Genomic DNA, 18,932 nt, shown 5'->3' on the forward strand with positions numbered 1-18,932 from the left:
AAGGGTATCATTAAGTTGCACAAGTTTTAGATTCTGCTCCATATTTTACATATCATGACATCTTTTAACTGATTGCAGAGAAAGAGACTGCGCAGAACTGTGTAACTTCAGATCATTTGGCCAGACTTTGATAATTTATGAATATGAATGTGTCAGCTGTACTTCTAGCTAGTTGTTTTATCTCAAAATGTTTCCAGCAGGTGAAAAGTACGTCATTTGGTTCCTATCCAAAATGTATGTACTGCCAAGCATTACACTTTTAACAGCAAATGTTTACTTGAACTTACATTTTGGATATTTCTCTTGTGATACCTTCATAGCACATAGACCTTGTTAATAACACATGAGTACAGCAAACTACCTGTTGTAATATTGTAACTAATTTATATTTTGGCTTCATTTATCCAAATGTGTTGCAAATGCACTGCTGTGTTGCTTTAGTGCCCCCATTTAGATTCAAACCTAAACAGGTGCTTGACAGTTTAAAAGTTTGAACTTTTTTAAGCAATAAAGAAAAACACTTTCATTACTTATACCAGTTGATGCAGCTTTTTGTCTCAGATGCGTTGGGGGCAAAATCGGTCTTTAGTCAATGATTATGATATTTTTGTTTCATATCACAAAGTACATATGGCTGTAGACCATAGCGCAGTGTTACAATCAATGAAGTGAGAAATCTTAATCCATATAATCATTGAGGAACTTTAGCTAAAGAGAAAATAATTTTTTTGGCAAACAGGCAGGATTTTAAATGCAGAAGAGACATGCTTTGTCTCTTCTGCATTAAAGTAACTTACCTGCCTGTTAGCCCTGTACACTGAGCTGCGCACGCTCTGCTCACTGTAGAAATTTGGCAATGCTGAAGCTGACTGCACTCCCTCGCATGCACGGGAGTGATGTCACACTGTCAGATCTGGAAGCTGGCAGTGAGAAGATGTCAGCGGCCAGCAGAGCGCTACGGTACATTGCATCGCTGGAACCAGGGTGAGTATATTTCCGCTTCAAATTATATTATTATTATTTTGTTGAATTCTTATCTGTTGTGTCAAGAAGTGCTTAGAAAGGGAAAGAGCAATGGACATAATGCAATATTGCTGACACACATGAGTGCCCCATCAGAGCCCCCCCCCCCTACATTTGTGTCCTCCTTCATAGCCCCGCACACCACACAGTTTTGTCCCCTATTAAAGTCCCCCCTCTATACTTGTGTCCCAACCCTCCCCCCAGCACATTCCTTTCCCCATCACCGCCTGCTATTTTCCCCATAGATCAGTGTTCATTACCAATGTGCTGCTTCCCAGAAGGGCTGATATTAGAGCAGACATACTGCACTTCCCGGGTCCCTCTCCACTTATACACAGACACACTGTTACAGTGAAAAATTATACTGAATCTAACTGTGGGGCAGGAGCTGGGAGGTGCAGCAGATTTGCTCTGAAATAACATAGGCTTTGTTGGCTTACTCGAGTCATGGGAATTGTGCTGCACACCCCCTTAATGCCCGTCAGAAGGTAGAGCAAGCCCCGCAACTCAAGCAGAGTACATCCCTGCAGTGAGTCTGATGACTGAAGCTGTGGGCCAGACAAAACGTCCTAGCGGGCCGGAGGTGGCCCACGGGCCATTCTTTGGAGACCCCTGTTCTAGAGTAAAATGGTGTTGTGCAGCAATGTACAGCAACCAATCAAAAATCAGTAACTTAGACCAAACTAATGAAATTCTCTTATATTGGTTCATAGATGAAGACTACTCTTTGCAACTTGCCTTATCCTTGAATAAATATGTGTGAGCATTTTCTGTGTGTAGATTTCACTGCCATTTGACACATGAGCTGCTGAAAAAAAAACACTGCTTAGATATGAGACTTATTTCTATGTATTCATTCATATTTTTCTAGAAATATTTAAGGAGACCACCAATCCTAATTATTACTTTTATTTACAGGATATATAGAGCAAACTGAAGTTAGCAGCAGTTTATCCTTACCATGGACTAGCATAGCATCTATAGCAATTGCTTGTACGGTCGCTGGATTTTTTCTTGGTGTACTGTGCTGGAAGGTAAGCTGTTCTCACTAAATATAGAATTTAATAGGCTCTAATAAATAAAGGTAGTAATAGTATTATTATTATTTGAATTGGAAGTAGTATAGTAACCTAGACTGTGACATGTACTTAGCATTTCTTTTCATAAAAATTATCAACATCATTGAGCTTGATTCACAAAGCTTTACACGAGCAAAATAATCTTTATTTTCAGCCATGTGACTTTTCAATCTCATTGGACTCACTTTTTTTTTAAAATAAGGCTCCTCCTACTGGAATTTAATCTTTGTTAACTGAGCCTAATGTCAAGTTTCAGATTAAATAGCTGTTAATCTCAAAAATAGCTTACATAACATGCATTTGTTCTTTCCTTTTTCAGTTAAAACACCAAAGAAGATCAAATAATGAAGTATCTGAAATTCACATTGATCAAAGAGACACTAACGAATTAAAAAAGTATGTCTTTTTCTTCATTAATTGACTGCATACTATCTGCTTCTAAGTATAAAATGATCCTTGATGCAAGGAGGGGAATTTACTAAGACCGGGGCAAGCAGAATGTGGGGCAGCTGTGCATGGCAACCAATCAGCTTCTATTTTTTTCAATTCCTTTTTGTTTTTAACTGAACAAGCTGAAGTTAGAAGGGAATGGGTTACTATGCACAGCTGCTCTAGATTCTCTCTACTCCAGTTTTAGTAAATTTCCCCAGAGTGTCATAATTCAAGTATTGCCAGATTTGAAAGTTGACTATCCATACATGAAGATAGGTTGGCCCTTATGTAAGAAAGTCCTAGGTATTGAAACCTGGACCACTTAGGCCCGATGCAATACATTCTAACACCAATGTAATGTCATAAGACATACTACTTAAAGGGGTTGTAAAGTCAGAATGTTTTTTATCTTAATGCATTCTATGCATTAAGATAAAAAGCCTTATATGTACAGCAGCCCCCCTTAGTCCTCCTGGTACTTACCTGAGCCCCATCTGTCCAGCGATGTCCACGAGTGCCTCAACTATCCGGGAGGGAGCGGGAGGGCTGAACCGCAGCTCAGTTTCTGAATGGACACACAGAGCTGCAGCTCAGTTCAGGTTCCCCCATAGCAAGCTGCTTGCTGTGGGGGCACTCAACAGAAGGTAGGGGCCAGGAGCACAGAAGAGGGACTCAAGAAGGGGAGGATCTGGGCTGCTCTGTGTAAATACACTGCAGCAGATCAGGTAAATATAACATGTTTGTCACTTTAATCATGACTACGCTCCTCTATGGCTGACCCAAAGCTGCCTTAATGGCGCAGCATACATTTTCATATATGAAATATGCTCTTTACCCCAAGAAGCCTCATGACTGTTCACTAAGTGTTCTTGCAATTCTACTGCTGGTTAAAAAGCAGTCCCATTATGAGGGGGGGGGGGGGGGGGGGCGGGCGAGCCAGTTCCTACATGAGCCCTGATGTAGCATGATATTAATACTTTATTGGTAATGTAACAGCTTCATTTTATATGAGGTAATCAATACCTCTGCAGCATTTCTTGGGTAAGAGGTTCTGTCAAATTATACACAGAATGACAAATGTGCAAATTCAGTAAAAATGAGATATGCCATTCCCAGCTGTAAAGGTAAACTGATGTCTAACACTATAAAGCCAATGCATAATATACAGGCTATTAATATCATAGTAGACTATAAATGTGTTTAATGTTTTGGGCTGTCTTCTCTATGAGCTATCATGTAAATTTTCAGATGCAACTCAATCTAAAACTCCTTCACATATTTCCATCGAACGGGGCTTATTCTGTGAAAGTATATCTTGAACCCTGCGATAATGTGTATATTTAACTTGAATTAGTATATTAAAAGATTTCCTTTTTTTTTAGCATGCTACATCAGACAGCGAAAGAAGTTTCAATAATTTAGATATTATTTCAGCAATTCCCAGTAAGTATTTTTTTTTCATTATTATAATATTATGTGATTTTCTGCACATTAATCTGATATCAGAACTAGTTGTTGTTAGAATTGTAGCAAATAAACGATTAACGCTGGTCACTGACTTTTTGCCAGTCATCTTACTTTTTTTGTCAAAAGTGATCAAATAAAGCTTTGTGAGACCTGAGTCAAATTTAGATTTATTAAAGTTAGCTTGCATTTCTGGTCCATTTACAAATTATGGATGGAGATAAAAACATCTCTCCAGTTCCTGATTTCTAAGACCAAGAATAAAAGTAACTTAGATCAGAACAAAACATGTTCATTCAGGTTGATTTATTGTAGTCCAAAGACTTCCAAAGTAAAATATTTCTTCAGGAAAACTTTGTTGTAAAATAAATCTTTGGTTGTTTTCGTGTGTCTTTTGCTTATATGCATATATTTTTATAAACATTTATTGAAAAAAAAAAAAAAAAAAAAATATATATATATATATATATATATATATATATATATATATATATATATATATATATATATATATAGTAATAAAGTGACAAAGCAATGTTGATGTATCTAATTGTTTTAGTTAAAATTCATACTTAAGATGAATAAAACAGGGCAAATCAACATTACTAAAATATATTTTTTGAGTAAAAGAGTTCCCTTTTCTTGTCATGAACTAAAAAAAAAATGCTACTTGCAAGTGTGACCTTAATCCTGAACAAGTGATCCCACTGTGGATGACTACTTGGAGGGCTATGAATGCTTCACATCCTTAAGCTTGCCATATACTATAACAAGAAAGCTTTACTTAAATGATAAAAGAGGTATCCCTGCACTATCGTAAATAAAATCTATTAAACCTCGATTAGGGTTGCAGCAGAACACCGACAGAGGTATAAACCCTACCACTGAAACATATAGCGTAAAATCAAATAAATGGTGCTGCGCTCCCTTAAACCAATAAACTAAATAGATTATTTCATAAAGTGCTAGCCAATAAATACATAAACTATCTGTGAATAGATTCTGATTCCCGTGACAAATCGTGATCAGTGATTAAAGTGACTAGTGCAAACAAACATTCCAATAAAAAAAAAAAAAAAAATATATATATATATATATATATATATATATGTGCAAAAATAAAAAACATATATAAAATCGCATAAACCAAAGCAAAATCGCATAAAATCACACAGTGATAGTGATGAATGCAAATAAATAAATTATCTCACTAAGTGTAAATACAAACATATAGAATCGCATCAGCAAAAGGAAAATCGCATACAACCATACAGTGATAGTGAGAAATGCGAGTAGGTAACATATCTCACAGAGTGTGTATAAAAATAATAGAACCAAACTTAATGGTAGTGAATCACTCAGTGCAAAAAAATGAATACCGTATATACTCGAGTATAGGCCGACCCGAGTATAAGCCGAGGCCCCCAATTTACCCCCAAAAAACTGGGAAACCTATTGACTCGTGTATAAGCCGAGGGTGAGATATGCCTGTCCATCCCTGTGTGTGTCCGTCCATCCCTCTGTGTCCGTCCATCCCTGTGTGTCCGTCCATCCCTGTGTGTGTGTCCATCCATCCATCCCTGTGTGTGTGTCCATCCATCCATCCCTGTGTGTGTGTGCGTCCATCCATCCATCCATCCCTGTGTGTGTGTGTGTGTGTGTGTGTCCATCCATCCATCCATCCCTGTGTGTGTGTGTGTGTCCATCCATCCATCCATCCCTGTGTGTGTGTGTGTGTGTGTCCATCCATCCATCCGTGTGTGTGTGTGTGTGTGTGTGTGTGTGTGTGTGTGTGTGTGTGTCCGTGCAGCCTTGTGTGTCCAGCCTACCTGTGTCCCGAGCCTCCGTCCGGTCCCGTCCTGAGCCTCCGTGTCGTCCCGTCCCGAGCCTCCGTGTCGTCCCGTCCCGAGCCTCCGTGTCGTCCCGTCCCGAGCCTCCGTGTCGTCCCGTCCTGAGCCTCCGTGTCGTCCCATGCCAGGATCGCCGCTCTTCGTCGGCGCCCTGGCGGCCATTCCCCTGTTCAAAAGCCGCGCCTCCGCCTCCGCCTGTGATAGGCGGAACACTCAATTTCCCAGCAGTCAGTGTTCCGCCTATCACGGACATCGGCTCATCCGAGGATGAGCCGATGTCCATGATAGGCGGAACACTGACTGCTGGGAAATTGAGTGTTCCGCCTATCACAGGCGGAGGCGGAGGCGGAGGCGCGGCTTTTGAAAGGTAGAATGGCCGCTGTCTGTCTGCTCGACACGCTGTTCGGGCAGTCAGACAGCGGTGACTCGAGTATAAGCCGAGGGGGGCACTTTCAGCCTCAAAAAAGAGGCTGAAAATCTCGGCTTATACTCGAGTATATACGGTAAGTCTCTCAGACTGCAGAATAAGTAAAAGGTGGCAGAAAATCCATAAGGTGCTTCTCGTAGTAGCAAGTGCAATACAACGCAAACTGTGCACACTCTGGTGTCTTTTCAGTGTCCCGCACCTAACAGTTAGGGTGGCCCCTTACCTTACTGCTGTAAGGTGAACAGCATATAGAGACCAGGGTCTCAGATGGTAACAGCGGTGTACCCTTAATTCCAACTAGGAGGTCTTATCCCCACATCAGGGTGTCAAACTGGCAAGATCTCACAGAAAGGGAAACAGGAGGGCTCCAAATAGTGAAGTATGTATACACTTTTTATTGATCAAAACTCAAACAATGGAAAGGTACTCACAAACAATCAGTTTAAAAACGCCAGATATGCAGTTAGGTATTTCTTTTCGTTTCTCAGACGTGACTTCCGATATCCACAAACGCTTTGTGGATACCAGAAGTCACGTCTGAGAAACGAAAAGAAATACCTAACTGCATATCTGGCGTTTTTAAACTGATTGTTTGTGAGTACCTTTCCATTGTTTGAGTTTTGATCAATAAAAAGTGTATACATACTTCCCTATTTGGAGCCCTCCTGTTTCCCTTTCTGTGAGATCTTGCCAGTTTGACACCCTGATGTGGGGATAAGACCTCCTAGTTGGAATTAAGGGTACACAGCTGTTACCATCTGAGACCCTGGTCTCTATATGCTGTTCACCTTACAGCAGTAAGGTAAGGGGCCACCCTAACTGTTAGGTGTGGGACACTGAAGAGACACCAGAGTGTGCACAGTTTGCGTTGTATTGCACTTGCTACTACGAGAAGCACCTTATGGATTTTCTGCCACCTTTTACTTATTCTGCAGTCTGAGAGACTTATTCATTTTTTTGCACTGAGTGATTCACTACCATTAAGTTTGGTTCTATTATTTTTATACACACTCTGTGAGATATTTTACCTACTCGCATTTATCACTATCACTGTATGGTTGTATGCGATTTTCCTTTTGCTGATGCGATTTTATATGTTTGTATTTACACTTAGTGAGATAATTTATTTATTTGCATTCATCACTATCACTGTGTGATTTTATGCGATTTTGCTTTGGTTGATGCGATTTTATATATGTTTTTTATTTTTGCACATATATATATATATATATTTTTTTTTATTGGAATGTTTGTTTGCACTAGTCACTTTAATCACTGATCACGATTTGTCACGGGAATCAGAATCTATTCACAGATAGTTTATGTATTTATTGGCTAGCACTTTATGAAATAATCTATTTAGTTTATTGGTTTAAGGGAGCGCAGCACCATTTATTTGATTTTACGCTATAAGAAAACTTTACTGATCCCCCCCATTCACATTAAATGGCCAGGGATTTTCTAGGTAGTGAAGTCACCATGGTACCCCCAGACTAAAGGCAGCTCTAATATTTTTGTTCTTATAGGTTCTCTTTAAGAACAGTGCAAAACCATCTGTTGCACTATATACTGCAGCAAGTGAAATACAATTTGCTTAGCAAGGAACAACTTCTTGACAGTTTATACTGTTTTCTTTTTTTTGTTTGATTTTTTTTGTTTTTAACCACAAAAATTTCCTTTATACTGTGATGTAAGGGGTCATATTGTACTCCCCAAAGCCCATAGCTTTCATGCATGAGCATATGTATTATAAGCACTTTTGATGTGATATTAGTTAAAGCTGTATCACTTCTCATGCAGTCTCTTACAGACAGCCCACTTCTTTTAATGTGTGATGAGGATCATAAAAGAATCTATTCTCACTTGCCCGCCAGCATTTAATATGTTTGGTGTTTTGTTCTTGATTATGTATAATGTGTTAATTGAATCCACAAACCCAACTTAAGAAGCACACTGTGGCATAATCCAGTATATTAAAATCAAATGTTTGATCCACAGTATAATTTAACAGGACATTTAAATAAATATTACAAAGTTTGTATTTTTCCAATTAGAGTAATATTATTATTCCTAAAAAAAAATGAAAGCTATTTCCATCTCATCTAAAAAGGATCTTTGGGAAATGTAATGGTGCATCTGACTTCAAAATTCCTAACGCAACCCAGTGCCATGTAAGGAAAACTTTTATGCTAATAAAAGCTGTACCTGATATTATCAGTAGGCATAAAATAAATTTCTTTGAAAAATCTTGATTGATCTGTATAGAACACAGGTAAAAGTAATTCAGCTTTTATCTCCAAGAGTTTTTGGGCTGTCAGAAAATGAATCTGAAATTTCTATCATAGTCAAATGGACAATGCATTCAAATGATGTTAAAAAAAGTCTGCCAATTCCTGTTCACCTATAAAGCAATTTATTTTAATATACAGTATGTCACAAAAGTGAGTACACCCCTCACATTTTTGTAAATATTTTATTATATCTTTTCATATGACAACTTTGAAGAAATTACACTTTGTACAATGTACAGTAGTAAGTGTACAGCTTGTATAACAGTGTAAATTTGCTGTCCCCTCAAAATACCTTAACACACAGTCATTAATGTCTAAACTGCTGGCAACAAAAGTGAGTACACCCATAAGTGAAAATGTCCAAATTGGGCCCAAAGTGTTAATATTTTGTGTCGCCGCTATTATTTTCCAGCACTGCCTTAACTTTCTTGGGCATGGAGTTTACCATAACTTCACAGTTTGCCACTGGGGTCCTCTTCCACTTCTCGATGATGACATCACAGAGCTGGTGGGTTTTAGAGACCTTGTGCTCCTCCACCTTCCATTTGAGGATGCCCCACAGATGCTTAATAGGGTTTAGGTCTGGAGACATTCTTGGCCAGTTCATCACCTTTACCCTCAGCTTCTTTAGCAAGGCAGTAGTCACCTTAGAGGTGTGTTTCAGATCCCCAGAGAGTTCTTTGCCATGAGGTGCCATGTTGAACTTCCAGTGACCAGTATGAGAGAGTGAGAGCTATAACACCAAATTTAACACCTGTTCCCCATTCACACCTGAGACCTTGTAACACTAATGAGTCACATGACATCAAGGATGGAAAATGGCTAATTGGGCCAATTTTGTTGCCAGTGGTTTAGACATCAATGGCTGTGTGTTGCGTTATTTTGAGAGGACAGCAAATTTACACTGTTATACAAGCTGTGCACACACTACTTTACATTGTAGCACTGCGCTATTTCTTCAGTTTTGTCACATGAAAACATTTTTGAGACAATGAAAATTTGAATACAGAAAACTAAACCTAAGCAGAATGCATATACCCAGCCTTCCTGGGAGACAACAAAATGTGGGAGATAATTGCATTGTATTGGATTCCTCTGTCAGGCTGGCAGTTGTGCAGCCGGTATGCCAATACTTCACAATCTGACTCATTTCATGAAATGTGTGTTTTGGCCAGACAATGGGCTACTGTCAGACATTTAGAATTGTTAGCCTATATAAAAATAAATAACATGCTGTAAGTTCACAATATCACATGAGCTTGCAGTAGATTAAACCTAATTACTTAATTCACTAAGGCATATTTACTGATTACGTTCATGAGCAACCCCTAGCTTTTTCTCCTTCTGGATTGTTAATCTCTGTTTAATTTACTCTTGCAGGTGGCAGACCTATGTTCACATTTTATCTGGAGCAGTTGAAAAGACTCTTTTACTCTTGAGCTGCAACAAACTTATTAGGACTCCTTTGTGATACACATGAATTTAATCTTTGCCCTGATTTAACACAGCCTACAAGAGTATGTGCTTCATGGAACTGTTTTGTGCAAGGGGACACCATTTCCTAAAAATAAGAGCTCAGCTTGTAGGACATCTATGATCATAAGTTACAGAAGCATAACTACGGTAAAAGTAGTAAAGGCTCAAGGGGAACTCTGAGATCAAAAGGCTCTCCTGTCAAGTTGAAAATGAAAAATACCTTTTGGACTATCACGTAAGAAAAATGTTGGAACAATCCAATGGTTCCTCATATTTCAGCACCAAATATACTGTAATTAAATGAAAATCTTTGGAATCAAACACTCCCACTAATCCTTCTTCACCTTGGAAACTGTTCCTCTACATCAGCCATGATGGAACAACAGCACCCAACGACAGTAGTGTGAAGACTCTTCATAGCAAGTCATCTATGGGATTTAAAGGGTCATTTCCTTAATAGATAAGAACAGTGCTTCTCCTACCAGCGCAAGAGTCAGGATATATGCATATATAATTTTTTTTTTAAGTTCACATAATAAATATATTTTTTTATATTGGATGCACATTTCTGTACATAAAGTATTATAGTACATACCACTTACGTTCAGTTTGTAATTATGATAGCTAAAGAGCCTGGTAGGCATAAATTAATAAAAACTATAAATAATATAACTAGAATATGGCATGATCTGTTTAACTCCATTAGTGAGCTACAGAGTCCTGAAGTCAACCATGCAAAGAATGCTCCACCAATAATGTCCCCTCAGTAAAGTATCATGGAAAATTAATGGTGGCGCAGGGTGACAAGAAGATTGTAAGAAAAAATATACAGTTTTAGTTATGCCTTGAATGGCACAATCAAGTGGTCTGTATTTATATCCAAGTTTAAATTATTTATTGCAACCATTTACTATAGTAAAAATTATGATCTTAAATACTTTATTACAAACCTGATGTCATATCATAAATAACTAATCTTACAGCATATGCCAGTAGTAACATGAGTGCTTTGTTGGAATCTGTTAAGGCATTCTTCTCGCAGTATTTGCTGACACTGGCAAGAAATCATGGTAATCTTTATACTCCAATTTATGTTCATTTTATTTTCAGCAACATGAATTATATATTTTCTAAATGTGAGATCACTGCATTCGTGAAAAGTGTTTTTTTTTGGATATGTGAAATTTATGTGTGGGCTTGATGTATATATTGTCTTTACCATGTATATAATCATGTTTCTCATCTCTAGATGGTTGGGTACTAGTCACACAGGCCATAGGCTTGCCTCTAGTGTGGATTCTGCATTTCTATGAAGCTGGCTCATTTCTGATAACTTACGTGTTAACATTATTCATTGAAAATGTATAAACTGCGTATAACTGAATATTATTTTTTTCTTAATTTTATAATTGAAGCAGGGTTAGCTTTTATATAAAAAAAAAACTAGGTCTATATATTTTATCTATGTATATCACATGTCAATGAAGTTGTGGTATATGGAGTAGTAAGAAAGGTTATTCTCAGTTTATAATATTAAGTATTAAAGCAGAACAAAAGTCCCAATACTTACCTCTGCTTCAACGGTGTGAGGTCAATCAATGGTTCTGGCTTCTTCTCCTTGGCTTTTTATGGGTGTTGGTCTTCACCAACTTGATTGGCTGTCACGGAATGACATCACTGCACATGTGCAGGAATACAGTCATCCTGGCCCACAGGAACTGTGCGGGAATGTAAACTAAGCTGTGCAGGAACACGCAGGTAGGTTTATTTTATTGCAGAAGAGACATTGCATGTCTCTTCTACAATAAAGAGACTGCATGCTCGCAGTTTTTTTCTAATTAAGACTTTAGTTACACTTTAAGTCAAACTAACAGTAGGAGATACCACCTCGTCTATAATGAGTGTAGACGTTTTTCCATACACTTCAATTATTTAATTACTTGAGCAAAATATCTTCATCTAAATTAAATATTTATTGTTCAATATGCTTGCCCAGCTAAAACAAAAGAACTTCAGATCCAATTTGGCAGAAAGCCCATGCTTTAAGGCATACAGTACTTTGGGATTATTCTGTGAATGGTTGCTACTTGGTTTAAGAAAGTATTCAACTGGTCTCAAATAGTATACTAGAGCTGTATTTTTTTTCTCTTACTGTAGCTGTTCAACAACAAAGACATAAGGAATATAGGATGTTTAATCTAAACTGTTTGTTAGAAATAGGCACAACTCCTCAAACAGGACCCACAGTGGCCATGTATCCAGTTATTAAATAGCCACTTTGTCCCTTTGAGTCTCCAATGGACATCAATTATCAGTGACAGTAGACATAATCGATCTCCCTATACTTATGTACATCAGTAAAAAATGGGGAGGGGGGGGGGGGGAATTGACACAATTTTACAAATAACCCCTTCTCATTAAATATAACCACTAATTTCAGTAAGAGGAACACATCTATGTGCTTAAAACTACTATAGCAGAGGAAATGCCAAATGTTTTTTGTGCAAGTAATTTTTACAGTGTTTATTTGTTCAATATAGCAAGGCAAATACACTTCAATAAATATCATTGATACATAAAAATAGGATATATTGATTTTTAAAGATGCATTAGGGGATGAGCTATACCACGGAACATAAGGTAACATTTTATATTAAATAGCACATGAAAAGTGCAGAAGAACCACATTGATTTTATACAAAACAGGTTACTATAACATATTCAGTGTCATAAAACTCTTTACCAAAATACACAGGGGGACATTTATCAATGTAGTTAAACTGTAGCAGCATGTGTGCTATTTAAACACAAGTGTTATTTGCACCTCTGCAACAGATCATTTGCAATTGCTGCAACAGTTTAAGGTTAGTGACGCAGTGTGATTTCTTTCAAACATTACTCTAAGCAAGTTAGATTGCAGCAGAAAATAGCATCAGATCTTTTATAGAAACAACAAATGGTTTTGACCAGTTTTTAAAATGGCGCACCTTTATATGAATGTTGTAGAGAGAAGTGCTTTTTGTAGCCCAAGCCCCTCTCCTTTCTCTCTAACCTCCCCCAGCTCATTCACTGCCCTATCTCATGGCTTCTGATATTCCACTGAAGTAGCAATCCTGGCTTTGATCTCTGACTGCATGCAGCCAGAGATTAAAGCCCCTATCCTGAACCAGATCTCCACAGCCAGCAGATCAAAGCCTATCATAACACTTCCCTGGCTGCATGCTTGAGCAGCATGCAGCCACAAGTTCAAAGGTTCCAATGTGGACCCTATCCTCATCCAATCTCCATCAGAGCTTCACCTTTGTAAAAAATGATTGCTAGCAACATGCTGTTGCAATGTGTAGCTGGCATATCAAGGGAAGACACCCAAATCTATCTCTCTGCCCCTCAGCTCACTCTATCAGTCTCCTCATGCATCACAGATTTACTAACAGACATAGCCTGGATGGCAAACCACTTCCTCAAACTGAATCTATCTAAAACAGAGATCATAATATTTCCTCCCCCACGTGCCCCTTCCCCTGACTTCTCTGTCAAGAACAATAGTACATCTAGCAGTCCATCCCCACCTGCCAGGGTGCTAGGGGTAACCTTAGACTTTGAACTGTCCTTTCAGGCCCACATCCAATCCCTGTCCAAATCCAGCCTTAGCCTTTGCAACTTTTCTAAGAACATGCTCCTTTTTAACTAATGACACCACCAAGCTTCTAATTCACTCCCTGGTTATCTCTCGCCTCGACTACTGCAACTCCCTCCTTATTGGATTACCTTTACATAGACTATCACCCCTTCAGTCCATAATGAATGCTGCTGCAAGACTCATCCACCGTACCAACTGTTCAGTGTCCTCCACCCCTTTGTGCAAATCCCTCCACTGGCTTCCACTCACCCAACGAATAAAATTCAAAGTACTAACAATAATTTACAAAGGCATCCATAACTCTGCCCCAAGCTACATCACTAACCTATTTGCAAAATACCAACCAAGCCACTCTCTACGGTCCTCCCAAGACCTCCTGCTCTCTAGAATCATTGTCACCTCCTCCCATGCTAGCCTTTAGGATTTCTCAAGAGCTTCTCCCATCCTTTGGAACTCCCTACCCCAATCTGTTCGACTGTCCCCTAATCTATCCATCTTTAGTTGATGCCTTCTCTTCAAAGAAGCCTATCCTGATTCTAACTAATACACTATTTTACTTCCTCCACCAGCTCATCCCCCACAGCTATTACCTTTTGTATCAATTGACCCTCCCTTTTTAGATTGTAAGCTCTAATGAGCAGGGCCCTCTGATTCCTCTTGTATCAAATTGTAATGTAACTGTAATGTCTGCCTTCATTTTGTTAAGCGCTGCGAAAACTGTTGGCGCTATATAAATCCTGTATAATAATAATTAAAAAAAAAACACAGTGTGCTGCTTCCAGCAAGGTGCTTGACACTTGAAGTGCAAGGATATCTGCACATGCCTGAGTGCATAGCACCCTGCTTGCATCATAGCTGTAATGAGGTTCTGCAAAGAAAAACACATTATGGCAGATTGGAGAACTTTATAGCATCTGTGACATATCTACCATACAAATGCAACAGATTGTTAAATAAGATGTACATATCCAACTCTTCATAGAGGTTTGGCAGAATAACATCCACAAAAACTGCTACAACCTTGATACATGTCCCCAAACAGTTGGTTACTACATAATGAGACAGAACATCTTTATATATTGGATTACCTTATTTTCAGGATTTTCTAAAAAGAAATTTGAGTGCATACTTTGGTCAGAGATCAATTAATGATTTGTATGTGAAGTCAAGCAAATTAATAAAGAAACATGCTATTTGCACTAATTACTGAACAAGTACTAGAATAAACACTGGTATACTATTAAATGCCCATCTTAAATTGGGCTGCCTAAAACTCATAACAGTAATTGGCAACACTTGCATTAGCATACTTATTTCATAGGAATACAACTTTAAGGTCTCTGACCTTTCTACCTGGGCATTAGACAAAGATTTGGCTAAACATGCATATTGACACATCTGTTAAATCTGGATATCTCAGACCCAAGCCAAATAAAGGAAAAGTATAGCCAAAGATATTTTGGCTGTGCTTCCCATATAGATCACAGGAGTGTAGTGAGTTCTTTACTCCTGTGACCTGTTTTCAGCCAACAGCAGGCTAAAGACATCACAGAACCACTGATCGCTCAGTCTTCAGCCAGCAGAGAGATGGTGACTGTCATTCACCGGCTCTCTGCTCTGATCCTTCTGCACTCACTGGAGCATCGGGGAGTGGAGGGGGCAGGAGCAGCTGGCTGAGAGGCTGATCCAGATGCTTCTGCCCCCTCCACTCCCCAACGCTCCAGTAAGTGCAGAAGGATCAGAGCAATGAGCATTTTTTGATCACTCAGTTCTCTTAGAGTCGGTGGGGGACAGCTGCAGCTGGGAACGGTGCTGCAGCCATCTAGGTGAGTATAACTTTAAAACCATACTTCTCTTTAAAAAGTAAAGAAAATCTTACTCTGACCTCATAAAATGAAAATGTCCTGGAATGAATTTTCCAACCTATCAGATCAATATCCAAATTAAAATCAAATGACAGAATATTCGTAGAATATTCATATTCATCACCAAAAAGAGCAATTAAATCTGTGTTTGTATGATCTCCTACATGCTCAGGATGCTATTATTTTCTTCTTTCACAGTACTAGAGTATCTGCTGTATCAAGAAAACGTAATGATCACAAAGGGTTTGATATGTCATAGATCTTTTGTCACTACTAAAGTAATTAATGTGATATTTATAGAAGTTACAGGGAGGACAAACCTCTGCAAACAACATGTTTGTCCTTTACAAGTAAAAAAAAGAATGTCTTTAAGACTGTCCAGGAACAGCTAATGTTGCTTATGGTCCAAAATGAGAGCTGTACCAAAATTGACAACCTAGAGTTGTCCCTTGAAAGCAATAATGAACTTCTGTAGTCAGAAGTGCTTGCTATCACTTTCTAATTTCCCAGCTGGTTAGGGAATCTCTGTGCATCGTATCTAATTCTTACTTCTTAATTCCAAGAAAGAATTTTCGGTACATCTTTTCATTATGTACATGCCTGTATACATTTCCTCCATGTTTTGTCTCTTTATAAATGCTGAAAGTACAGAATCCCATGTACTCCCAACTTCCTGTGCTCTCTGCCTGTGCACAGAAACTTGGGCGTGCAAGGAATTTATGGCAGGATTACCAAGTATTCTGTACTTGCAGCATTTATAAAGAGACAAAGCAATGAAATCCAAAGATTTGTTATCTAGCCTGCTAGGTACACATTTGTAAAGTACAGAATGCCTCCTCCATTGTTATGGAGATAAGAAAACAGAGTGGTGTTCTGTAGTTCAAGGCAGGCACAGCAGCGTAGGGTGACAATACTGCTCCACTATAGATACAATACAGTAAGTTAACATTTTCAACCTAGGACAGAAAGTATGTCGCTAGCAGGATCACTAGGTGAAAGTAATGGAAAAAACAAATACAATACATTACATTTTTATTCTTGGGTCCAGTTGTATGTAACTGTTCAGACAATTGGAGCATTGTTGCATTGCTTACAAATGCTGAAATATGTTAATTACTTACAAATATTGAGTTGTAGGTGAACCTATATGTTTGGCCAAAAACAGACATCACATTATGCATTATTTTTGCAATAGCACCTTGAACTTGATTACTTCAAATACAGAAATAAGGATAAAATACTTAGGATTTTATTGATAGTACTATTTCTGTTTTTTGTTTTTTATGAATACCAATGCAAATAATGTTGATTGGGATTAACTGTTCTGTCTTATACACGCCAAGCCAAAGTTGTAATTATTGTCAAGAGAAGCAAAGAAAAAAAATAGAAATTAAAGAGATGTTTATTACATTTTGATTAAACATTTGTGCATTTGGCAGAGTCACTACTTGTCAGGGGGTTTTCATTTACTAGAACGAATACAGCTAACAAAGAAATTACTTAAATTTATATCCAAGACTGAAATAATAACCAAAACGAATGTGAAATAACCAAATGTTGAAACTGCAGACAGGGCATGGGTTACTGAAACAATCTTTGATTGTCTTTTTCATGTTAACTGGTATACAGGAGTAGTGAGCATGACTTGATTAAAGGATGATTTACTAAAAGGCTTATAGTAGTCACGGATGTTTATAGAAGCATGATAAAAGTAGCATAGCTGGAAGGTATCCAGAGCACCACTGACTGCACCTTTGTTTACTGCCAATATACTGCCCCCTTTTTTACTGCTAAAGATACCTTTTTTTTGGCAGAGCACACCAAGAATAGAGGTGCTGGTCCCATCCTTCAGAGCACTTAGCTTTGGGTATATGCAGTGAGGCTCCCCCATGCATCTTTTGCTGTGGCTCATGTGATCTATGAGAAATTACCCAGGGAATACATTAGAGCGTCATTGCATTTTGTATTAGCCTAAAACGGTTTCCCTGCACTGCTCTGCTCATCAGATATGATGGACACTTTCAATTTGAAAAACTTTACACACTATTCTGCAAAAATGTAAGTGCTGATGTATGTTGTGACGAAAGAGCAACAAGTGCTGTGACTACACTTCCATTGCATTGCTCAGCAGTCATGAAACCCAGGGTACTATTGTACTACCTGTTGCTTACTTTATACAACTTGTCTGTATTTTATTTGAAATCAGTGAACCTGTATTTGATTCAATTGAATATATATATATATATTTTTTACACTTATCCCAATTTGGAGATGACTTACTAAACAAGTTAAAAATCTACATATTTCAAACATCAAATCATTTGCAGGGAATGTCTATTGGGTGCTTTCTGATTGGGTTTGGGTGATTTCTGATTGAGTGCTTGACGTAAACACCGTCTAGTTGAGTCTCCATAAAATTAGCATTTTAGTAAATCCATCCTATGATCTTTACAGCAAATCAAATCCTGATGTCAAGTATAAGAATCAAAACCTATAATGGTAAAAACACTTCACTATGGCAGCCCAACTAAAAGAAAAAAAAAATCTGTAAGATGATCACCAAAACTTTTTGTGTTGTGAACATCTGCATTCAAAGGAAAGATGAACACACCAATAAACTTTGCACATCATTTAACTTTTTTAACTTTTACATTTATTACAGTTTTTTCTTAAGGCTTTCCTAAATGTTTGAAGATGCAAACAAAATGTATTTTAAACGATCCAAAGCATTGCCAATTGTCTACTTGGGTATGATAGTAGTATATAATCTTGACCTTGCCATTTTTCTTTTTGCTGCTGGTATGATAATATAATATATTTATATCCAAAACTTTGCCATTTTTTCTAGTGGTGACATAATTGAATGTTTTGTGGCACTTGAAAAAATTGAGATTGTTTACAGCACCAAAACAGTTATCAGCAGTATAACCATTTGATGTTACAGTTTGGATAATTATATTCTGACTGCAGGCCAAAAGAAAAATAATGACAAACTTTTATATATTGTGATATGTATATATTTGTTTTAAAAATGTATGTATTTCCTGATTTATTTTTTACTGGTTTGAATTTGGTATTGCTTTGTATACATATACTTTATTGTTATAAATAAAGAATTCTATGCACTGCCAATATACCTCTGTGTTCTTGTTTTCGGAAGACTAGAGTTACAAAGGTTTAAGCCAGTGGTTCTTAACCCTTCTAGTGCCGTGACCACTTGATAAAATTTCCCAAGTTGTGGGGACCCCTAACAGTAAAATTATTTTCATAGCGTGGGTTGTCAGCACCCAAGGCAAGACACGTAATGTGTGCCCCTAACCCACGGACATTTAGCACTCCCTGAGTCCCTTCCACTTGTACAGTATTAAAACCCCTTATTGTACAT

At 37.9% G+C, this 18,932-nt stretch overlaps 1 protein-coding gene across 1 annotated transcript in view; it reads left to right on the forward strand.

Moving 5' to 3' along the window:
- Positions 1–18,679, forward strand: part of KITLG (KIT ligand) — a 104,898-nt gene extending 86,219 nt beyond the window's left edge. The window contains exons 7-10 of the mRNA XM_077471267.1: positions 1,942–2,057; positions 2,422–2,498; positions 3,917–3,977; positions 9,947–18,679. Coding sequence (XP_077327393.1) covers positions 1,942–2,057; positions 2,422–2,498; positions 3,917–3,956 — 233 coding nt within the window. The 3' untranslated portion in view covers positions 3,957–3,977; positions 9,947–18,679. The remainder of the gene's footprint in view (positions 1–1,941; positions 2,058–2,421; positions 2,499–3,916; positions 3,978–9,946) is intronic.
- Positions 18,680–18,932: the final 253 nt, after the last annotated feature.

This window comes from Lithobates pipiens, unplaced genomic scaffold (assembly GCF_037356315.1).
Source record: "Lithobates pipiens isolate NorthernLeopardFrog02 unplaced genomic scaffold, aLitPip1_a1.2 Scaffold_8, whole genome shotgun sequence".
NCBI classification, from domain to species: domain Eukaryota; kingdom Metazoa; phylum Chordata; class Amphibia; order Anura; family Ranidae; genus Lithobates; species Lithobates pipiens.